The 25,588-nt window shown below is 38.5% G+C and overlaps 1 protein-coding gene across 1 annotated transcript in view; it reads left to right on the top strand.

Moving 5' to 3' along the window:
* The window catches only part of dnai1.2 (dynein, axonemal, intermediate chain 1, paralog 2), a 365,397-nt gene that overhangs the window by 205,382 nt on the left and 134,427 nt on the right, over window positions 1-25,588 (top strand). Inside the window, 2 exon segments of the mRNA XM_028804629.2 lie at window positions 11,046-11,163; window positions 15,610-15,653. Of these exon segments, the coding sequence (XP_028660462.2) occupies window positions 11,046-11,163; window positions 15,610-15,653 (162 nt within the window).

Raw genomic sequence — 25,588 nt, 5'->3', positions numbered from 1 at the left:
GCAGCTGTAGCTTTTTCATCGGTGTTAGATGCCAATTGTTCCGCTGTTAAGCCGTGAATTCCTGCTTAACGTCATCCTGCTGATCGGCAACTTCATCCGACTGACTGGCAAGTTTTTTCAGTTTGGATCTATTTTCTTCAATGTGTTCCTCTAATTTCCCCAATATGCCTTTAAAGGTCGCGTCAAAACGATTAAATAGACGCGTTTCCCTGTCCTTGTTATCCTTCTTAAGCTCCTTCTTAAACTCACTTATGGCCGTAGCCATAGCATTAGCCAGTAATGCAATCATCTCTTTTAGTTCGGACAGATCCTTTCGACTTTCGTGCTCCGCGGGTGGAATTGCAGCTCCTATTACCGCCGATGCTGCAGGCTCGCGATGAGTAGATGAGAGCACGTACTGCAGGGCCTTTTCCAGTTTCGAATGATCCTCTGAAATCGACGATCCATCGTGACCTGTATCACGAAGTAACAATTATCCACCAAAATGATGTATTGTTTAGCTGAAGTAATAATTTCCTTCAATGGTAAAAGCAGTAAAACATAAATATACACCAGCTCTGATCATTAGGTAGCACTGCATTGAAATTCATTGTTGTCTGACTATTGCTATAGCTTCTTCATATTTAATTTGCTCTTCAATTTAATTGTCGTCTGACCTTAGCTGCAACTTCTTCCTATTAAAGTGTGTTCTTACCATTTGTTTTGAATCATGTTTTGGACTTCCTGGATTTAATTTTGGAATTTCTTCATTCATTTTATTGTTATTCTAGCACCACCTATTTTTTTGGTATGGTCACTACCATTTTATGACATTCACTGCATGGTCACAGCCATATTGTTTACCATTGTTATACCTGTTTCCCAGTCACTTGACACATTATGTCCTCCCACTTTTTATTGTAGTTAAGAAAGCGGTGCTTAGTTGTTTGTTATCTAAGTATTGGATTGAAGACACGAGTTAGTATAAGGACTAAGGCTACATTTGATTTGACTGTTATTTTAGTTTAGTATTTTTTTTTGACAATTCACACTGATAGTGTTACAACTGAAATGCCATTAAAAAATTATTATGCATACTGTATTTTTTCTGGATTGTCTGCATACAGTTTTGAGAGTTTAAACATCATAGATCAAATTAAAACTATCAGCATCAGATCCCTGGGTGGGAGGGCGGTAGTATGTATCGTGATCGTGACTGAGAGAATATAAGTGAAAATAAAAATGGTATCTTTCACAAGTATAATGTCATTGTCAATTTATTTATATAGCACATTTAAAACAACATAGTAATGCTGTGGCCAAAGTGCTTTACAATAATAGAATAAAAGAAAAAAACAAAAGAACATAAAAACATAAATAGAAATAAAATATATGAACATAAAATAAAATACGTAATAAATACAAGTAATGTTATATAATCACATCCTCTTTGTCCTCATCAGTATTACTGAAGGTCATGGAATGCAAGTGAATAGAAATGAGTTTTTAATCTTGTTTTGAACAGTTCAGTTGTAGACGACTCCTGTATGTAATGAGGTAAAGAGTTCCACAGGCGAGGGGCAGCAGCTGCAAAAGCCCTGTCCACCTTGGTTTTACACTTGGTGCGAGGGACAACAAGAGACAATTAACCAGAAGATCTAAGCACTCTGGATGGCTGGTGTAAAACATACAATTCAGATAAATAGGCAGGAGCAAGCCCATGTAAAGATTTAAAAACTAGCAGCAAGATTTTAAAATCAATTCGAAAACTGATAGGCAGCCAGTGTAAAGAAGCTAAAATAGGAGAAACAGAGTCATACTTTCTTGCCCCAACCAGAAAGCGAGCGGCAGCATTTTGGACCAACTGTAACCTATGTATCAGAGATTTGTTAATCCCAGAATACAGCGAGTTGCAGTAATTATAAAAAATTATAAAAAATAAACGCATGAGTAGTTTTCTCAAGATCCCTAGAAGATAAAAAAGGCTTGATCCTACCTAATAGATGAAGTTGAAAAAAGCAACTCTTGACTACAGAATTGACTTGTTTCCCAAAAGAGAGGTTACTATCAAAGGTAACACCAAGATTGCGGACTTGAGGTTTGGAAAAGACAGAGAAAGAGCCGAGAAGTCCAAGACCAATTTGGGCTTTAGCCGATGGACCCACAAGCACCTCCGTTTTATTTTGATTTAGATCAAGAAAATTATTAGCCATCCAGGATCTTAGCTCAGACAGACAGTTGTGGAGTTGATTTGTTGCAGAGTTGCAGACAGGAATATAAACCTGTGTATCATCAGCATAGCAGTGAAAAGAAATGTTAAATTTCCTAAAAATTGCTCCAATAGGGTGAAGGTATATAGAGCAGGCATGTCAAACACACGGCCCCCGGGCTGCATGTGGCCCGCAACAGAAATCTGTGCGGCCCGCATGACAGATCCTAGTTAGCACTGAACTCGTACAAAATGATTACTATCATCTGTGATTGAATCATTCTGCATCTTCAGTGTTACTTATTGACTTTTCTTACTTCTGCCTTCTGACAAAAGCGCGTTTTCCCATGGCATTACGGTACCGGAAACGTCATCTGCTAGTATGGCCATGAGCCTTGTCCAAAGTTAATGAGCCACAGCGTCACAACTGAAGTGCTAGGCAGCAGCAGGGGCGGCCTTAGGCATGTGCAAACTGTGCACCTGCACAGTGCCGCCAAATCCCAGGGGCCGCCACGCCAATATATATTGAATATAAAACAGAAAGAGAAAATAACGACACAGCTGACGGCAATGTGGCCGAAAAACATTGTGTTTCTTGTTAATTAGTACGCTGTATTTATAAATGTCGCTGGAGTCGGAGCAGTAAGCTATATGTAGTATTATAACGTTCTGCCGTAATGAGAATATCATGGACCGCCACTTGGTTTTCAAGTTATGGACACGCGTATATTGAAGCGTGTCATGAGCACGAGGCGGCTATGCAGTGTCTGCAACGGACGTGGCCATCCGCCGTGCATAAGATACCGTATTGACATTGCCAGGCGAAGGGACCACCGATTCTTTCTCTGCCCAGGGCCGCCACGAGCCTAGAGCCGCCCCTGCTAAGGCTATACTACTGACTGGGCTGCTGAGACTGGCCACTGGGCAGAACTGACCATCACGAGTAGTAATACCCCGCATATTTTCACGTTTTTTTGCTCTAGTTTCATGTAATTTTGTGCTAGTATTGTAAAGAACAGTTAGTGTAGACTACAGCTGAAGATCTGAAGTGGACGCGAGAAGTTGGTGAGTTGTTTATTAACATATTTTTGTGATTTTGAGTTTGTAAAATTATTGTGGGTCAGGTGGCTTTTTGCATATCGGCTTATTTTACAATATAAACTTTGAAGTAAACTTAGTAAAGTAAAATTTGATTTTTGTAGGATTTGTTTTCCAACTTGAATTACTGAGCAATGAATTCAGTGAGCATTTTCGTGATTTCAGTTCACACAAACAGGGCATTGCGCTGTTCTCTTACAACGTTGAGAATGTGCCTGAGAATATCCAAATGGAATTGATTAAAGTGCAGTCAGATTCTATTCTGAAGGCAAAATACAACGAAGTTGGTGTGCCAGGCTTGTATGATTACCTGCCACCCTCGTATGTGCAGATCTGTAAGTTGGCATCGAGAGTACTGTCAATGTTCAGAAGCACTTACCTTTGTGAGCAACTGTTTTCGTTAATGAAAGCTACCAAAACCCCACATCGCTCAAGACTTACCGTCGAGCACCTTTCATCCCTCATAAAAGTTGTAGCTGCACAAGATTTCAAGCCTGATATTGACAAACTGGTTACTAACAAGAGATGCCAAGTGTCGGGACAAAAGAAATAATTCTCACACTGTAAGGCTCCTATATAAGCAATGAATATAATATAATGAATATAATATAATAAGGACCTCGCTAAGAGGCTAAGACTCTAATTCTACACTGTTGTATGGTGACTGTATGGAAATAAATTGCTTTTCTTTAAACTTTAAACTTTAAGTGTTACATTTTTTAAAGTTTTCAAAATTGGAAAGAAAGCTACAGTAACTTTGTATAATAGTATAATAGTATTTGTTACAGTGCGGCCCGCTGACACATGTATGGCAGTCGAAGCGGCCCACCAATGGTAGTGAGTTTGACATGCCTGATATAGAGAATAAAATAGGACCCAAAATGGATCCCTGAGGAACACCATATTTAAGAGGAGCAGTAGATGAAAAAAGAGGAATTTAAAGTCACTGAAAAGTGTCTACCAGTTAAATATGACCTGAACCAGTTAAGAGCAGCCCCTTTAAGCCGAACAAGATGTTCAAGCCACATCAGCAATATCTCATGGTCAATAGTGTCAAAGGCAGTGGATAGGTCAAGGAGGAGAAGGACTGCCACATCACCTGAGTCAGTAATAAAAGAGTTGTCGTTGAACACTTTCAGGAGTGCCGTTTCAACACCATGATAACGCCTAAAGCCAGATTGGTAGATCTCAGATAAATTATCGGAGTTAAGGTGATCGACCAATTGATTATAAATAATTCTTTCTAGAATTTTAGCCAGAAATGGCAGTTGGGAAATTGGACAAAAATTGGCTAAAACTCCAGGATCTAATTCAGCCTTTTTTAGATGGGGATGGACTGCAGAATGTTTAAAAAATGAGGGCACAACCCCTGAACTAATAGAATAATTTATAATGGCTAGCAAGGATGGGCCCAACACATCAAAGGCTTCTACTAAAAGGCGTGGTGGTATTATATCAAGGGGGCTAGAAGCTGGTTTAAGGGTGTCAATAGTTCTTTTTAGCTGTGAAAGTGAGACTATATCAAAGGATTCTAAGACAATGTCATGATTAACAGTAGGAAGTTTATAGTCAGTTTGAACAATGTCACAGCGGATAGTATCGATTTTGCTGACAAAGAATGATAGAAACTGCTCACATGAATGAACAGTGCTATTTAATCCCATCGCAGAGTAAGGGTGAATGGCCGCATTAATTGAATTAAATAAGACCCTAGGATTCTTTGAATGACAGGATACTAAATCAGCAAAGAAGTCTTGTTTAGTTTTCTTAACTTCAGTCTGGAAATCTAAAAAGAAGTCCTAAAAATCTGTTTAGAGACAATCAGTCCATCTTTTTTCCAACGCCGTTCAGCAGTTCGACAGGCATGGCACAGTGATCGTGTATTTTCATTTAGCCAGGGAGCAGGTCTTCCCTTATTACTGCATATCTTGGGCGGAGCAATTGAGTCTAAAACCATTTTACAGGAAGAATTAAATTTTACGACAGAATCATCGATACCATTATTTTGGTCATGCACATAAAGACTAGAGAAAATGGTTTTAAAATCGGATATAATAGAAGAATTTCAAAAGTGCGAGCAGCGTGGGGGACAGCTATTAGTCGGGACATCAACAGTAATATTCAGATCCATCATTATAGAAAAGTGATCAGTGAAAGAAACATCACATACAGTAAATCAATATTATTAACTGAAATATCACGAGTAAGAACGAGATCAAGTATGTGACCGAGAGAGTGAGTTAGCATATTAATATGCTGTATAAAATCAAATGAGTCTGAGTTGGCGTATTAATATGCTGTATAAAATCAAATGAGTCCAATAGTGATAAAAAGTCATTGACCAAAGGTTTCGATTGACAACAAACATGAATGTTGAAATCACCAACAATAAATACTTTGTCAATGGAGAGAGTGATATCAGCCAGGAGATCAGAGAATTCAGAAATTAAAGTATCATTAATTACAGGAGGTCTATAAACCACGGCAAACAGCAGAGAAGGGGAGCTGCACCTGATGGTACCAAGTCAGTAAAACATGAAAAGTCACCATTTAAAATCCAAGTTTCAGTGATGAAGAAGAAATCCAGATTATTTGAGGTAATAAAGTTTTGCAGAATAAAAGTTTTATTAGACACTGATTTCATGTTCAAGAGAGCAGCCTTGATAGAAGTAGAAGAGCTCGTTGCAGGATGAGCAAGAGTGAGCGTGCGAAGATTAGCTGTGTTTACTGCCCTATTGCAGACTGAGGAAAAGTGATGCTGTCTTGAAATGGAGAAATTAAATCCGGTATCTAGTGCCCCTGGACCAGGGATGGAGTCCTGTGCAGGAGAAGATGGGTCATAGACGACTTGCAGGCATCGGGAGTCCAAGCTCTGGGACTTGAGTCAGCGTTGTTTAACAGCAACTCCGGCTCTTTTTACACGTCGGCGGCGGGTGCGTTTGCGTCTCAGAGAAGTATTCAGCTCACTGATACAGGTGAACACCGGCGTCCAGATGAAGAAGTCAGGTGATGAATAAAACAAAGGTGGAGGTTCATATAATATCCCAATAGGAGATGAAAATTGAGAGGAAAGCAAGCAAGAAAATATGTTAAGTAGAGAATCACGATTGTAGGACAGTGGTCATTGAGATAAACTAATACAAAAAAACAAAGATAATTCATAGATTAGCGAGACGATCAGACAGCCAGCCACACCAGTCGGTGCCATCTTGACTACTATAAATGTACACCATCTGTTACAGACGCAAACCAAATGTATGTGTGTACTGTATAATATTAACAATAAGAGCAGCTCACTACTGAAAACGGCAAATATAGGAGGCAGTCGGGATCGAACCGGGGACTCTTGATTACAAGTCAGCAAATCAGATTACTGCAACTCGCTATATTCTGGGATTAACAAATCTCTGATACACAGGTTACAGTTGGTCCAAAATGCTGCCGCTCGCTTTCTGGTTGGGGCAAGAAAGTGTGACTCTGTTTCTCCTATTTTAGCTTCTTTACACTGGCTGCCTGTCAGTTTTCGAATTGATTTTAAAATCTATCTTGCTGCTAGTTTTTAAATCTTTACATGGGCTTGCTCCTGCCTATTTATCTGAATTGTGTGTTTTACACCAGCCATCCAGAGTGCTTAGATCTTCTGGTCAATTGTCTCTTGTTGTCCCTCGCACCAAGTGTAAAACCAAGGGAGACAGGGCTTTTGCAGCTGCTGCCCCTCGCCTGTGGAACTCTTTACCTCATTACATTCAGGAGTCGTCTACAATTGAACTGTTCAAAACAAGATTAAAGACTCATTTCTATTCACTTGCATTCTATGTCCTTCATTAATACTGACGGTTTCCTCTTTATGAATTTATAACATTACTTCTATTTATTATGTATCTTATTTTATGTTCATATATTTTATTTCTATTTATGTTTTTATGTTGTTTTTTGTTTTTTTTTCTTTTATTCTACTGTATTATTGTAAAGCACTTTGGCCATAGCATTACTATGTTGTTTTAAATGTGCTATATAAATAAATTGACATTGACATTGACATTTGACAAATCTTACCGCTACGCCACAGAAGCTGTTGTTTTATCCTTGAACCTTTTGTGAAAGTGTTTGTTTGATCTTTGGACTTCAGACTTCACAAATTATATAGTTTATGCCAACATTTTGTCATTTACTACTAAAATATGAAAAACGTTTCAGTTTTAACAATGTGTTTACACAGATAATTATAGAAACGAAACACACATGAAATGCATGTGTTCCAAATAACGATATATTATTTTCACTCTAAAACTCCAGCACTTCACTCCCAGATAATCAATCAAGGCATGAGCTGGGAGAACTTTGTGCATGTTCTGCAGCTGTGGGGGGATGGAATAGTAGTCTGCTTGCTGCTTGTCTTTATCGGCACATTTACAGGACAAAAGACGCTGACAGAGAGGTGCGAATGGATTTAAGGTGGGCCGGATCTACAAGTTTTTTCGTAGGCTCTGGTAATTCTAGTGTTAAAATGTTGAGTCAACATATGCACCTAAATCCTTTTTACAGGTTCCATCCTATATGACAGTGTCTCCCATCTTGCATTTATAATTGATGTTCCTTTTGCACACTAGGGGGCTCCGCCCCCTACTCGCTTCGCTCGCCAACCCCTGGTGTTGGGTAACACGAAATTGTTTGATGTATGCATGAGATACATTAGAGTGTAAAGGTGTAGATGATGCATATAGGAAGTAAAGAACGTATTGTATGGTAAATCACAAAGATTTATTGGAATATCTCTTTATATACAATATTTGTAGTAAAGATGGTTTGTTGTCCTTGAATGAGTTTTCCTTGGTTTGGAGTATTTATAACTTTAACTTTAATGTCAGATGAACGCCGAACTCATGAGAAGGCTACATAAAGTTGTCCATGTCCAAAAACTTTGTCCATGGTCTGTCCTTGGGATTTGTTGATTGTCATGGCAAATGCAGGTTTAATGGGAAATTGGCGTCACCCAAGTGTAAATGGTAATTCAAGGGCAGAACTTGTAAGGTCAATTCTAGGAATTACAACAGTATTGTTAGGATGTGATCCTGTAAGTATTTTTGCTTCAATAACATTGTCTGTCATGGTGTTGATGACTAAACGTGTACCATTGCATAAACCTTGTTTAGTATTAAGGTTTCTTAATAGCATGACAATTGTTCCGATTTTAAGGTTAAGATTGTGTTGTGGTAATCCGGCTGGGTTAATAGTGTTCAGATATTCTAAGGGGAAATTAAGATGTTCAATCTCGCCTTCAGAATCAACTTTGTCAGTACTTAGAAAGAGGCGGCTTTCTCCAGGAAGTAATGCAATGACTTGGTTATTTATGTGATCAACATTAATATTCTTTGGACATAATATAGCCCGTTGCGTTAACAGTGGTATCTGGTCTATTGTTTTGGAGCCGTGAGCGTAACTCCATTAGTTCTTCCTTGTTTAGCGTTAGTAATATGGATAATGGATTGCACTTACTGTTAATACGTAGCGTTTTCTGTGGTTGAATTGTTAATAATGTATGACTGTAATGTGATGATTCACTTATGCTGTATAGTTTTCACGTGTGAGGATGACGAACCTTTAATACGGAGTGTCCGTTTATTCTTATTACCCATCAGGTGTTGTGCCTGTGTTTTGTGTGGTTGCACTATTAATATTGTATCACTGTAATGTGATTCAAATATGTTGTGGAGTCCGTATTTGTGGGGTTTCTGTACTATATCGTGTTTTTGCTTGCAGGTTATTAGAGGTGCGTGGATCATGCTGTGTAGTGTGTTTGCGTACTATCTTGCGTTTTCCGCACTCCAATTGATTTGTGACCCTTTCTGGACTCCGTAGTCTGTCCCGTTTTACTCTGGGGTGGCGTATCATGTCGGGTTTGATTTGTGAACCTTTCTCGACTCCGTATTCTGTCCCGTTTTACTCTGGGGTGGGGCGCTGACTCCTGTTGTTTGTGTGATTGTATCATTGTAATGTGATTCAAATATGTTGTGGAGTCCGTATTTGTTGGGTTTCTGTACTATATCGTGTTTTTGCTTGCGGGTCATTAGAGGTGCGTGGATCATGCTGTGTAGTGTGTTTGCGTACTATCTTGCGCTTTCCGTACTCCAATTGATTTGTGACCCTTTCTGGACTCCGTAGTCTGTCCCGTTTTACTCTGGGGTGGCGTATTATGTCGGGTTTTATTTGTGATTGGGTTGGGCGGTGACTCCTGTTGTTTGTGTGGTTATGTCATTCGTAGTCTCTATGGACTCCGTAGTCTGTGGAGGTGTTTGTGTGGCACACCAAGCAGCACATTATTCCTAACTTCACTTAGCAGTAGTGCCACACACAATATGGCGGTGATGCCTGCGCCTTCACTATGCATTAGTGCCAGTCACAATATGGCGGCAACGCCTGCGCCTTCCGTATTATGTCGGGTTTCACCATGCTGTGTAGGCGCCTTTGCCTTTCGTACTTTCCTGCGCCTTCCGACGCGCGATGTAAGCGCCTGCACCTTCCGGGTCTGCCTCCGCTATGTGGTGTGGACGTTTAACTGTCGTTGTTTCCGCCTTTATATTCTGTCCCTCGCTGTGCATGTGTTTCGGGCCTAGGTTTTTTTGAAGCTGTTGCATTCCAGTTTTCATCATCTGTAACCTGCTCTCCATGTGTTTGTCCACGTTCTTTAACCTCTTTATGACGTTTTACTTTGTTTCCTACTCTGTGTTTTATTTCTGACCTCGCTTTATCCTGCTTGCGGCATGTCAGACGGTTCGTAGTCTCTCCCGTTTTGCTCTGGGGCGGGGGGGGCTTTGTGTGGCGCCTGCGCACGTTCGTAGTCTCTCCCATTTCACTCTGGGGAGGGGGGCTTTGTGTGGCGCCTGTGCACTATGTCTCCTGCGTCCACGGGCAGGTCCCTGCGTCCATATCCGGTTTACCATTCTCGTTTAGTAATATGGATGTGTAGCAATTTGCACTTTTCTACATTAAACCAATTTTCCAGATGTTTGCACAGTTCTGAAGGTTGTCCAACTCTTTTTGAATTCCCTTTGCTGCCTCCTCAGTACCTGAAATCTCTCCAATTTTAGTGTAATTCGTCAATTTACTAACTACACTAGAATCAGTGTCATTAATATAATTCAGAAAAAGTAGTGTTCCATGGGCAGACCTCTGAGGGACTACACTACTGACCTTGTTCTATGTGGAACAATCTTCTCTTATCTGTGCTCTTTGCCTCCTGCCAGCTAACCAGCTAGAGATCCAATTTTATAGGTTACCTCTTATGCCTACAGCTTGCAGTTTCAGAATTAATCTTTGGTGTGAGACTGTATCTTTGCTTTTTGAAAGTCTAGGTAAATTATGTTATATGCTTTGTTTTTGTTAACTATTCTGGTTGCTTCATCAAAAAAATCTAAAAGATTTATTTGACAGGACCTTCCTCTCATAAACTCATGCTGGCTGTATTTAGAACATTATTTACAACTTACTATGTTGTGTCATATTCAATTTGAATATTATGTTTCAGTTATGGGACTGATATAATTTTTTTCAACATCTTCCACATATGGAGTACAATACTGTGTTATTCCTATACTGATTTTGGTGTTTATGACCGTTCAACACATCACCACTTTCTGGTCCTTACCTACAAACACCTCTTTAAAGTTTTATTGCATTGCTTAGAGTATTACCAAGCAGAAGATAGTTCTTCATCAGAGGTAATCAAAAATTCAGTATGTTTTACCTGAATTTTCCACAGATTTCAAATATTTTGAAGACGCTTCTGATGAGTTTAGGGAACAGGAAGGCACACTTCTTCCCTTGTGGAAATTCCAATATGAAAAGGCCAAAAAACTTGCAGTGACTGCCCTCTGTTGGTGAGTTGCAACATTTTCATTTTTTTTCTCACAGATGAATAATTAGTGTTTAGTTATTTTAGTGGTATTTATTCAGTCCTTAGTAACCCTACCTATTGGGAAGATTTGAGAAGAAGCTTTTGCAACTAATCAATACAAAGACCATGTTAAGTACTGTAAGGATAAACCTGAACCAATCTAAGCACCTATGATACAATTTTTTAAAGTGTACATAACACTTGAAGAAGCCTTGGGAATTATGGACTAGAATTACCAGAGCCTACGAAAAAACTCGTAGATCCGGCCCACCTTAAATCGCTTCTTAAAACCTTTCTCACCTCTCCGCCAGCGTCTTTTGTCATCTAAATGTACTGATAAAGACATGCTGCCAGCAGCTGGCTATTCCATCCCCCCAACGACTTAGAACGTAAACAGGCTTTTCCCAGCTCTTGCCTTGATTGATTACCTGGGAGTGAAGTGGAGTTTTAGAGTAGAAATAATAAGATTGTTATTTGAAACACACGCATTTCATATGTGTTGCATTTCTACAGTAATCTGTGTAAACACATTGTTAAAACAGAAACGTGTTATATATTCTAGTAGCAATTGACAAAATGTAGGCATAAACTATATAATGTATGAAGCCTGAAGTCCAAATATCAAAGAAACACTTTCACAAAAGATACAAAAAAAAGCCACCGCCAAAAAAACCCGCCTTAGTGTGAGACATTGATATGAATTAACTATCACTGCTTCCGTGGCATAACAGTATCAGTCGCTGACTGGGAATCAGAAGGTCATGAATTCGATCCCGCACTACTCCCATTTGAGAAGTGTTCTTATTTTCACTATTTTAGAATAAAAAGATACATTTGATTTCAGTCTGTAACAGCTGGTGTAATTTATGATATTTGTAAAGGTTAGCTTTATTTTTTTAAAATTCACTTTCATTGTCTCAGTCGCGTTCAGGATCCATCCCTACCGCCCCCCACCTGACACTGCTGTTTTTACATAAAGACGCGCTATAGTTCTGCAGTGTATCACGGTACATACGACCGCGTATTTTTTTCCCCCAGTATTGCCAGTCCCCACGTGTTGCTGTATGCTGTTTCTTTTGTACTCCAGGACATGCAGAGGAAAGCATAGTAAAGAGCAGTAACTTCAGCGCTATATGCAATCATCAGACACTCCCCATCTGATGCTATTTTCACATAAAGATGTGCTAAAGCTCTGCAGTGTACTTGTGACTGCATTGTCGTACCAATGCTTGCGAACTGAAGTGTCTGCATGCACTTTTCGTGGCATTATACGTGTATTTTTTGAGCATGCCCATGCAGCTCAAACACAGGAACATATGTTGATGTAAAAGTATAACAAAACAAGTGCACTTTTATTCAAGACTATAACCGAAGCAAAAAGAAAGCAAGTTACAGTAGGTGGTTGATATGACAGCTTGCATGGTGGAATGCTAAGAACTGCTGATTTCCATTCTGTGCTATATAACTTAACATTTGAATCTGATGATTGCATATAGCGCTGTCTTGTTTAGTGTGCGCAAGAACATGCAGGTGGCCAGTTGCTGAGTGCTACAACGCACATTTTAAAAAAAGAAAGAGACAAATATATGTGACGTTTTGAAGAAATCATTTTATGACGCGAATAGTACCAATCAGAAAACATCGTCGAAGTAATGCAATATTATTTGAAAACGAACAGTGTCAGGTTGGGTGTAAAGTTATACTGGCGCTGTTTGAGTCAGATCAGAAGCTGAATGAGCTGAACAAGCTCCTGTTCTGACTCTAAGTTAAAAAGCATGAATTAATCAACAGAAATAACCGCGATTGACATTTTAAAGTTAACGATTTACAGTGCATACCAATTTATAAATTCAATGTCTGTTTGAGGAAAAAAAAAACACTTTCTTCAAAGCTGGGAATCAAACTCGCGTCTCTGTGGCACAGTAAGGCAGTGGTGCTCCAAGTCAGCAAACCGTCCTTATAACTTATTTTTTTCAAGATCCATAACACACAGACAGACAGAGCACTACGTAATACAGAGACAGACAGGCAGAGATATACAAACAAACAGGGAAGGCACATGTACTGAAAGAAAAAGCACTGAATAAGCTCACCCGCTCTAACATCACCCTCCCCCCGATCTGACTCTCTAAGTAACAGCGCAAGTACAGACACAAATCAAGTGCATGTGTGTACTGTATAATATTAACAAAAGAGCAGCTTACTACTGAAAACGGCAAATATAGGTTTGAGTGGGGATCGAACCAGTACTCTTGATCACACTTGGTTTGCGTCTGTACTTGCGCTGTTACTTAGAGAGCCAGCTCGGGGGAGGGGTGATGTTAGAGCAGGTGAGCTCATTCAGTGCTTTTTCTTTCAGTACATGTGCCTTCCCTGTTTGTTTGTATATCTCTGCCTGTCTGTCTCTGTATTACGCAGTGCTCTGTCTGTCTGTGTGTTATGGATCTTGAAAAAAATAAGTTATAAGGACAGTTGTTCATGTTAATTGCAGTCTCAATTGTTAAAAAATATTTTAAAAGGTGCATCCCACATGAAAATATAACGATCTCATTAACTGACAGTGCATACCAATTTACAAATTTTATGTCCGTTTGAGGTTAAAAAGAAAAAAAAGAAGTAACACTTTATCCCCAGCGGGGAATTGAACTCATGTTTGTGAGGCAAAGAAAAGCTACTCGGTCTGAGAACCAAATCTTAGCACGCTACGCCACAGAAACTATTATATGGTGTGTGAAGCTTTTGTGGAAGTGTTTATTTGATCTTAGGAACTCGGGCTTTACACATTCTACATTTTGTAACATTTATTACTAAAATATGAAAAAGTTTCTGTTTTAGCAATGTGTTTACACAGATTACTGTAGAAACGGAACACGCATGAAATGCAAGTATTCCAAATAGCGATCTATTATTTCTATTCTAAAACTCCAGCAGTTCAGTCACTCCCAGATAATCAAACAAGCCATGAGCTGGGATGGAATAGCCGGCTGCTCGCTGCTCCTCTTAATCGGCACATTTAGAAGACAAAAGAGAGGTGAGAATGGTTTTAAGGTGGGCCGGATCTACGAGTTTTTTCGTAGACTCTGGTAATTCTAGTGTTAAGGAGACTCCTTGTGTGAGAGTGTTAGTTTTGCTGCTGTATCTACGTCTGTATTGCAACAGGGTGATAATTTAAATAGATTTACATGTTTTAAAAATCTTGACTTTTACCAATTTTTGTAGTGATGTTTGTGAGAATGTATCTGCCTGTCTATCTGTGGACTTCATAATTAAAAATCAAATCACACAGGCTGATGAAATCTTGGCACAGTTTTTAGCTTTGCACAATACTAGAAGCCTATTGAATTTGATTGATTTAACTCCAACAAATTTTGCTTTACAGAGAAGATGAATCTTTATAATAATTTGTGCCCCAACTGCATCACAAATCATAGAATAAATTTTTTTTTACAAGATATATTTTTTCCATGTCATTCATATAGTAAAATAATGGCCTGCAGTTTTTTACTACTAAAAAATTGCTTTATGTTGTTGTCATGTACTGGACATATTCTTTTTTTCTCATGATTAAATTTCTGTTTTTATATGTTGTTATTGAATCTTATTTTGTATGTTTTTAGCTATATATTTAAACATCTACAACAGTCTGAGTTTATATACAGGAGAAAGTCAAATTGAAAATATAAGCGCTTATTTTTCTAAGGAATATTGCAAGTTAAAAAAATTGAACACAGTAAAACATGAAAGCTTCTTTTCTGAATTATACTTTGAAAAGTCAATGTGTATATAAAGGCTTGTGTTCCATATCGAGTTTCAAATGCAATAGTATTGTTATTCATTGAGATTCTCATTTAGGTTTATTTACTATGATATGTAAGCTGCTTTTTATGAATACATTTATGACTTGTGCAAAGCAAAGTTAAAAGTGTAGTTATATAGAATTGAAGGGTGTTTTAACATCAGGAGAAATCAGGGATACCATACACAAGTACACATTAAACAAATAATCTTTTTCAGTAATGTGCCCAAACATGTTTATTGATCTTAAATTCACACTAGTCCTTCTGGTTGTGCTTTCTTATTGTGTTACATATTTGTTCTTTATCATTGAATAAATGCCAAAAATATATAAGTCGTCATTCACGGTGGTGGGTTTATATCCTTCCCTTAAATTTAGGCTATTGTTATGGTCTGCTCATTTCATGTCGTTTGACCGTTTACAAAGATGTTTGCATATGTTTTTCATGTCGTTATGAAAAACTATAATGTACATATGTTTAGTTTTCATTTTCAAGTTATAGACCATTTACCTTTCTTTTAAAAATCATAATGTACATTTTTTTCAGAATATAGTATGAGAAACACTAGTTTATTGCTCACTCAATGATTCAGTACATAAATGTTTTTACTTTGACCTTTTTTTATTTTTTAGGAGTCAAGTGTACAAGGACCTTTTTGCTGTGGGTCATGGTTCATGTGAGTTTACACGCTTAATTAAGCAAACAACTTTTTGCCTTTAGTTTAAAATTATAACATGCATATTTTAAAGTAGATTTTACTTAACCTGAACTTTACTCCTTTACACGTTTATAGATAAAGTGATTAAGTTTTGTGTAATATATAACTGAATTAACACAAGCAACATGATTTGTAATACTTTTTGTTTTAGAGCTACAAGAAAAGGAGGATTAAATTTAACATAAGCCTAATGTTGCCAATTTCTTAGTAAGAAAGCATTCATTCCTTTCAGGCCAGTTTTGGTTAACAGAAATGTCTAGTACAGTATCTGGCAACTTTGGGCATACTGTAAGTCACCAACGTAAACAAATATGTGGCTATTCTACTATGTATTGACTAAATGAATGAATTAATTAATTGACTAAAATATTAAAATACCTTAATGTACCGTATATACTCGCGGATAAGTCGGGACTTGATTTTACCATGTAATTTCTGGTACTTTATAATGTCGGTCATATAAGTTGAAAAGTCGAATGCAGAATTCTCATGCTATTGGTCCAAGAGATTATGATATGCTAACGCCCTCCTGTGAGAGTAACCACAGAGCACACTGCCTTTTTTTTTCTATGTATTGTTCCTGCGTGACCACATGGTAATATCCAAACTATTCCGAAGCAACGTTTGCACTGATTTGTGTTTTTTGTATCTCACACCCTCATATGCCTTTATCATAAGAGCATCCCTTATCTACAATGGAGTGTTCGATCAGAAGAAAATATGAAACTGGTTTTAAATTAAACGTTGTTGAAGTAATGAAAGAAATTGGTAACTGTGCTGCTGCAACAAAATACAATGTGTCTGATTGGAGGAGGCAAAAAGAAAATGTAAGTGTCGCATTTTTGAATGGTCGTATAAGTCAGGGTCTGATTTTATGATCGGTTTTTCGAGTTTCAAGACCTGACTTACACGTGAGTATATACAGTATATCTCTGTGAAAAAATTTTTAAGTTGGATGCTTTTTAAGCCTTCACATAAACTAAACCAGCTCTCCATACCGCTCAGTGCAGTGTAATTACTACTGCTGTGCTTGCTTATAGTATATCTTGTACGTTTATCTGTAGAAAGGTTTGCCTGTCTATGTGCCATAGAGTGCCATGAAAAGGTTGCAAGATATATATATAGGTATGTGTATGTATGTGTATATAATATATATATTGTGACGGGCGGCTGGGGTCTGTGCCTAGCCGGGACGCCTGGAAGGACCGGGAGAGGGACTGTGCCTCCCCCGGACCACGAGAGGGCAGAAACCCTGGTTTGTATTGGGGCCACGGGAATTGAGCATGGAAGCTCAACCCTATAGTGGTCCGTGGCCACCGCCAAGGGGTGCCCTGACAATTGTGGAGCCCTGGACATCAGCACTTCCGCCACACCCGGAGGTGCTGGTGGAAGGAATACCAGGGACTCCCGGAGTGCTTCCGGGTGCTCATTCAGCACTTCCGCCACACCAAAAAGTGCCACAGGAAGTTCATTAGAGGGTGCCTGGAGTACGTCCGGGTGGTGATAAAAGAGGCCGCCTCCCTCCAGTCATGAGCCCGAGTCGGGAGAAGAAAGACGGAGTAGAGGCGGCAGAAGGATTCAAGGACAGAGAGAGAAAAAAGGGACTGAGTTTGGCTAATAGAGCATTGTGTGGTGCTGTATAGAGAGAGGACAGCAATAAAGTGTGCTTTGGACATATATTTAAGGGTGGTCCATAAATTTCCATACATAGGAAAAATAAACATTTTTTTATGAAAAAACATTTTTATTTTATTTTATGACTGCCATCGTTTTGAAAACACATTTCAATACATGTCCTCCACTGCTGATGAACACGTATTAGCACAGCTGGAGTTATGCTTGTAATGGCGTTGGTGATACGTTCCCTAAGATGATTTATGTTTCAGATACCCCAAAAAATGCATTTGAATAAAGAGCAACGAATTGAAATCATACTGATGGCTGGGTCAGGATTATATATTATATATTGTGATAAGAAAGAATCAAAGACATAATAAAGATTTGGGCCAGCCACCCGTATATTGTTTTCCAGGCTACAAAAGTTGATTTAAAGTAGCACGATGTGCATAGAACAGTCCAGAACAGAACTGATTGCATGGAGACGAGATGACGGTTTTAACTGATAAAACGGGAAATTACGTCATCTGCGCCGGAACCGGAAGTGATGTCTTCATGACCGGAAGTGACATTTTCCTGACCAGAAATGACATCATCGACAGTGCTGGAAGTGACGTCATTGTCGGCGCTGGAACCAAGTAGGATTTCCCAAGAATGGTCTGCAAGAGACTGAGAGAGACAGTTAGCACACTCCATCGCCCCCTGGTCTGGCATATAATTACCATTTTGTAGGCCCTTTAGCTGTTTCTCATGCACATATGTGTGACAATATATACAGTGAGATTCACTCAAAAGAGGCCCCAAATATTCTGTTGTAACTCCTGTTAGGATGAAGCAGTCTGAACCAAAAAATATGCTATATACTTTGATGTATGTGTAATCGATTGCATTACATGTGATGCTGGAAATGGTTTCCGTTTTCTGCCAGACACATTTCAACACAGCTCTCCATGTTCCTGAATGTATTGTTAAGCGTCTCGGGGGGAATAGCAGCAATTTCACGTTGGATGTTTTCCTTCAAATCTTCCACAGTGCAAGTCTTGTTCCGATAGACTTTTCCTTTAATTCCTTTTCCAAAGGAAGAAGTCTGGTGGTGTCAGATCCGGCGACCGTGGTGGCCAACACCCCTTTGAAATTATCCTGTCTGCCATGCTCCTTGCCGATGTATGACACGTTGCTCCATCTTGCTGGAAGTAACCTTCCGTTAACTCACGATCATCCAGTTTATTCTGACATTGTTTTAACGAATTGATGACACAATAGGTTCACACCATGAAAATGCGCTGCTAAGTATTGTACACCACTATCCTGATGAGAAGTCAAGTGACTGAGTGAAGGGGTATGGGCGGAATGCACCCAGAAGTTGCAAACGGATTTTAAACGTCGCAATAGCTATCCAGCGCCTACTTCATTGTTCTGATGCAGGGGCATCCCGGCTTGTATGTGGATTTCACATTCACCTATTAACAAATCTTTTCATTCTCACACATATGCCTCTTCATTGGGAAGAAACACTACTTTTCCCTGATGGCAACATGAATTAGACGATCTACAGATCTCCAACTTAAAGTTTACTGTCATATCAGCTATGTCCATATATTCAATCTCTTTTTGCTGTTCCGTTATTTCACCGAGTAATAATTTCCGTGTGTTAGCGCTAATGTGATCTTTACTATCAGTTTTTTGGTACTTTTGAATTTTAGTACTTTTATAATCTCTAACCTGCTCTGCATGTGTATCACGCCAACATTTTTGAACCTCTTTACAACATTCTACTTTGTCTTCTGCTCTTTGTCTTCTATTCCCGACCCCGCTTGAACTGTGTCTGACAATAGTATTCACACGAATGAGAAGTGATTTGACCGTGGGCGTTGTTCTAAATGTTTGAGAGAAGGGCATGACTTTTCAAAATCTCTTTGCATAAATTCTTGTCTTGCGGGACTTGAAATTATCTCCGAGAATGTCTCGTCCCAACATTTCCTTTTATTATAGAAAGATATATAAAATGAATGTACAGTATATATGTGTGTGTGTGTGTATTTATATATATATACATATATATATATATATACTGTACATTCATTTTATATATCTTTCTATAATAAAAGGAAATGTTGGGACGAGACATTCTCGGAGATAATTTCAAGTCCCGCAAGACAAGAATTTATGCAAAGAGATTTTGAAAAGTCATGCCCTTCTCTCAAACATTTAGAACAACGCCCACGGTCAAATCACTTCTCATTCGTGTGAATACTATTGTCAGACACAGTTCAAGCGGGGTCGGGAATAGAAGACAAAGAGCAGAAGACAAAGTAGAATGTTGTAAAGAGGTTCAAAAATGTTGGCGTGATACACATGCAGAGCAGGTTAGAGATTATAAAAGTACTAAAATTCAAAAGTACCAAAAAACTGATAGTAAAGATCACATTAGCGCTAACACACGGAAATTATTACTCGGTGAAATAACGGAACAGCAAAAAGAGATTGAATATATGGACATAGCTGATATGACAGTAAACTTTAAGTTGGAGATCTGTAGATCGTCTAATTCATGTTGCCATCAGGGAAAAGTAGTGTTTCTTCCCAATGAAGAGGCATATGTGTGAGAATGAAAAGATTTGTTAATAGGTGAATGTGAAATCCACATACAAGCCGGGATGCCCCTGCATCAGAACAATGAAGTAGGCGCTGGATAGCTATTGCGACGTTTAAAATCCGTTTGCAACTTCTGGGTGCATTCCGCCCATACCCCTTCACTCAGTCACTTGACTTCTCATCAGGATAGTGGTGTACAATACTTAGCAGCGCATTTTCATGGTGTGAACCTATTGTGTCATCAATTCGTTAAAACAATGTCAGAATAAACTGGATGATCGTGAGTTAACGGAAGGTTACTTCCAGCAAGATGGAGCAACGTGTCATACATCGGCAAGGAGCATGGCAGACAGGATAATTTCAAAGGGGTGTTGGCCACCACGGTCGCCGGATCTGACACCACCAGACTTCTTCCTTTGGAAAAGGAATTAAAGGAAAAGTCTATCGGAACAAGACTTGCACTGTGGAAGATTTGAAGGAAAACATCCAACGTGAAATTGCTGCTATTCCCCCCGAGACGCTTAACAATACATTCAGGAACATGGAGAGCTGTGTTGAAATGTGTCTGGCAGAAAACGGAAACCATTTCCAGCATCACATGTAATGCAATCGATTACACATACATCAAAGTATATAGCATATTTTTTGGTTCAGACTGCTTCATCCTAACAGGAGTTACAACAGAATATTTGGGGCCTCTTTTGAGTGAATCTCACTGTATATATTGTCACACATATGTGCATGAGAAACAGCTAAAGGGCCTACAAAATGGTAATTATATGCCAGACCAGGGGGCGATGGAGTGTGCTAACTGTCTCTCTCAGTCTCTTGCAGACCATTCTTGGGAAATCCTACTTGGTTCCAGCGCCGACAATGACGTCACTTCCAGCACTGTCGATGATGTCATTTCTGGTCAGGAAAATGTCACTTCCGGTCATGAAGACATCACTTCCGGTTCCGGCGCAGATGACGTAATTTCCCGTTTTATCAGTTAAAACCGTCATCTCGTCTCCATGCAATCAGTTCTGTTCTGGACTGTTCTATGCACATCGTGCTACTTTAAATCAACTTTTGTAGCCTGGAAAACAATATACGGGTGGCTGGCCCAAATCTTTATTATGTCTTTGATTCTTTCTTATCACAATATATAATATATAATCCTGACCCAGCCATCAGTATGATTTCAATTCGTTGCTCTTTATTCAAATGCATTTTTTGGGGTATCTGAAACATAAATCATCTTAGGGAACGTATCACCAACGCCATTACAAGCATAACTCCAGCTGTGCTAATACGTGTTCATCAGCAGTGGAGGACATGTATTGAAATGTGTTTTCAAAACGATGGCAGTCATAAAATAAAATAAAAATGTTTTTTCATAAAAAAATGTTTATTTTTCCTATGTATGGAAATTTATGGACCACCCTTAAATATATGTCCAAAGCACACTTTATTGCTGTCCTCTCTCTATACAGCACCACACAATGCTCTATTAGCCAAACTCAGTCCCTTTTTTCTCTCTCTGTCCTTGAATCCTTCTGCCGCCTCTACTCCGTCTTTCTTCTCCCGACTCGGGCTCATGACTGGAGGGAGGCGGCCTCTTTTATCACCACCCGGACGTACTCCAGGCACCCTCTAATGAACTTCCTGTGGCACTTTTTGGTGTGGCGGAAGTGCTGAATGAGCACCCGGAAGCACTCCGGGAGTCCCTGGTATTCCTTCCACCAGCACCTCCGGGTGTGGCGGAAGTGCTGATGTCCAGGGCTCCACAATTGTCAGGGCACCCCTTGGCGGTGGCCACGGACCACTATAGGGTTGAGCTTCCATGCTCAATTCCCGTGGCCCCAATACAAACCAGGGTTTCTGCCCTCTCGTGGTCCGGGGGAGGCACAGTCCCTCTCCCGGTCCTTCCAGGCGTCCCGGCTAGGCACAGACCCCAGCCGCCCGTCACAATATATATATTATATACACATACATACACATACCTATATATATATCTTGCAACCTTTTCATGGCACTCTATGGCACATAGACAGGCAAACCTTTCTACAGATAAACGTACAAGATATACTATAAGCAAGCACAGCAGTAGTAATTACACTGCACTGAGCGGTATGGAGAGCTGGTTTAGTTTATGTGAAGGCTTAAAAAGCATCCAACTTAAAAATTTTTTCACAGAGATATACTGTATATACTCACGTGTAAGTCAGGTCTTGAAACTCGAAAAACCGATCATAAAATCAGACCCTGACTTATACGACCATTCAAAAATGCGACACTTACATTTTCTTTTTGCCTCCTCCAATCAGACACATTGTATTTTGTTGCAGCAGCACAGTTACCAATTTCTTTCATTACTTCAACAACGTTTAATTTAAAACCAGTTTCATATTTTCTTCTGATCGAACACTCCATTGTAGATAAGGGATGCTCTTATGATAAAGGCATATGAGGGTGTGAGATACAAAAAACACAAATCAGTGCAAACGTTGCTTCGGAATAGTTTGGATATTACCATGTGGTCACGCAGGAACAATACATAGAAAAAAAAAGGCAGTGTGCTCTGTGGTTACTCTCACAGGAGGGCGTTAGCATATCATAATCTCTTGGACCAATAGCATGAGAATTCTGCATTCGACTTTTCAACTTATATGACCGACATTATAAAGTACCAGAAATTACATGGTAAAATCAAGTCCCAACTTATCCGCGAGTATATACGGTACATTAAGGTATTTTAATATTTTAGTCAATTAATTAATTCATTCATTTAGTCAATACATAGTAGAATAGCCACATATTTGTTTACGTTGGTGACTTACAGTATGCCCAAAGTTGCCAGATACTGTACTAGACATTTCTGTTAACCAAAACTGGCCTGAAAGGAATGAATGCTTTCTTACTAAGAAATTGGCAACATTAGGCTTATGTTAAATTTAATCCTCCTTTTCTTGTAGCTCTAAAACAAAAAGTATTACAAATCATGTTGCTTGTGTTAATTCAGTTATATATTACACAAAACTTAATCACTTTATCTATAAACGTGTAAAGGAGTAAAGTTCAGGTTAAGTAAAATCTACTTTAAAATATGCATGTTATAATTTTAAACTAAAGGCAAAAAGTTGTTTGCTTAATTAAGCGTGTAAACTCACATGAACCATGACCCACAGCAAAAAGGTCCTTGTACACTTGACTCCTAAAAAATAAAAAAAGGTCAAAGTAAAAACATTTATGTACTGAATCATTGAGTGAGCAATAAACTAGTGTTTCTCATACTATATTCTGAAAAAAATGTACATTATGATTTTTAAAAGAAAGGTAAATGGTCTATAACTTGAAAATGAAAACTAAACATATGTACATTATAGTTTTTCATAACGACATGAAAAACATATGCAAACATCTTTGTAAACGGTCAAACGACATGAAATGAGCAGACCATAACAATAGCCTAAATTTAAGGGAAGGATATAAACCCACCACCGTGTGAATGACGACTTATATATTTTTGGCATTTATTCAATGATAAAGAACAAATATGTAACACAATAAGAAAGCACAACCAGAAGGACTAGTGTGAATTTAAGATCAATAAACATGTTTGGGCACATTACTGAAAAAGATTATTTGTTTAATGTGTACTTGTGTATGGTATCCCTGATTTCTCCTGATGTTAAAACACCCTTCAATTCTATATAACTACACTTTTAACTTTGCTTTGCACAAGTCATAAATGTATTCATAAAAAGCAGCTTACATATCATAGTAAATAAACCTAAATGAGAATCTCAATGAATAACAATACTATTGCATTTGAAACTCGATATGGAACACAAGCCTTTATATACACATTGACTTTTCAAAGTATAATTCAGAAAAGAAGCTTTCATGTTTTACTGTGTTCAATTTTTTTAACTTGCAATATTCCTTAGAAAAATAAGCGCTTATATTTTCAATTTGACTTTCTCCTGTATATAAACTCAGACTGTTGTAGATGTTTAAATATATAGCTAAAAACATACAAAATAAGATTCAATAACAACATATAAAAACAGAAATTTAATCATGAGAAAAAAAGAATATGTCCAGTACATGACAACAACATAAAGCAATTTTTTAGTAGTAAAAAACTGCAGGCCATTATTTTACTATATGAATGACATGGAAAAAATATATCTTGTAAAAAAAAATTTATTCTATGATTTGTGATGCAGTTGGGGCACAAATTATTATAAAGATTCATCTTCTCTGTAAAGCAAAATTTGTTGGAGTTAAATCAATCAAATTCAATAGGCTTCTAGTATTGTGCAAAGCTAAAAACTGTGCCAAGATTTCATCAGCCTGTGTGATTTGATTTTTAATTATGAAGTCCACAGATAGACAGGCAGATACATTCTCACAAACATCACTACAAAAATTGGTAAAAGTCAAGATTTTTAAAACATGTAAATCTATTTAAATTATCACCCTGTTGCAATACAGACGTAGATACAGCAGCAAAACTAACACTCTCACACAAGGAGTCTCCTTAACACTAGAATTACCAGAGTCTACGAAAAAACTCGTAGATCCGGCCCACCTTAAAACCATTCTCACCTCTCTTTTGTCTTCTAAATGTGCCGATTAAGAGGAGCAGCGAGCAGCCGGCTATTCCATCCCAGCTCATGGCTTGTTTGATTATCTGGGAGTGACTGAACTGCTGGAGTTTTAGAATAGAAATAATAGATCGCTATTTGGAATACTTGCATTTCATGCGTGTTCCGTTTCTACAGTAATCTGTGTAAACACTGCTAAAACAGAAACTTTTTCATATTTTAGTAATAAATGTTACAAAATGTAGAATGTGTAAAGCCCGAGTTCCTAAGATCAAATAAACACTTCCACAAAAGCTTCACACACCATATAATAGTTTCTGTGGCGTAGCGTGCTAAGATTTGGTTCTCAGACCGAGTAGCTTTTCTTTGCCTCACAAACATGAGTTCAATTCCCCGCTGGGGATAAAGTGTTACTTCTTTTTTTTCTTTTTAACCTCAAACGGACATAAAATTTGTAAATTGGTATGCACTGTCAGTTAATGAGATCGTTATATTTTCATGTGGGATGCACCTTTTAAAATATTTTTTAACAATTGAGACTGCAATTAACATGAACAACTGTCCTTATAACTTATTTTTTTCAAGATCCATAACACACAGACAGACAGAGCACTGCGTAATACAGAGACAGACAGGCAGAGATATACAAACAAACAGGGAAGGCACATGTACTGAAAGAAAAAGCACTGAATGAGCTCACCTGCTCTAACATCACCCCTCCCCCGAGCTGGCTCTCTAAGTAACAGCGCAAGTACAGACGCAAACCAAGTGTGATCAAGAGTACTGGTTCGATCCCCACTCAAACCTATATTTGCCGTTTTCAGTAGTAAGCTGCTCTTTTGTTAATATTATACAGTACACACATGCACTTGATTTGTGTCTGTACTTGCGCTGTTACTTAGAGAGTCAGATCGGGGGAGGGTGATGTTAGAGCGGGTGAGCTTATTCAGTGCTTTTTCTTTCAGTACATGTGCCTTCCCTGTTTGTTTGTATATCTCTGCCTGTCTGTCTCTGTATTACGTAGTGCTCTGTCTGTCTGTGTGTTATGGATCTTGAAAAAAATAAGTTATAAGGACGGTTTGCTGA

Source organism: Erpetoichthys calabaricus, chromosome 7 (genome assembly GCF_900747795.2).
Source record: "Erpetoichthys calabaricus chromosome 7, fErpCal1.3, whole genome shotgun sequence".
NCBI classification, from domain to species: domain Eukaryota; kingdom Metazoa; phylum Chordata; class Cladistia; order Polypteriformes; family Polypteridae; genus Erpetoichthys; species Erpetoichthys calabaricus.
This window is presented reverse-complemented; position numbering and strand designations above follow the sequence as displayed.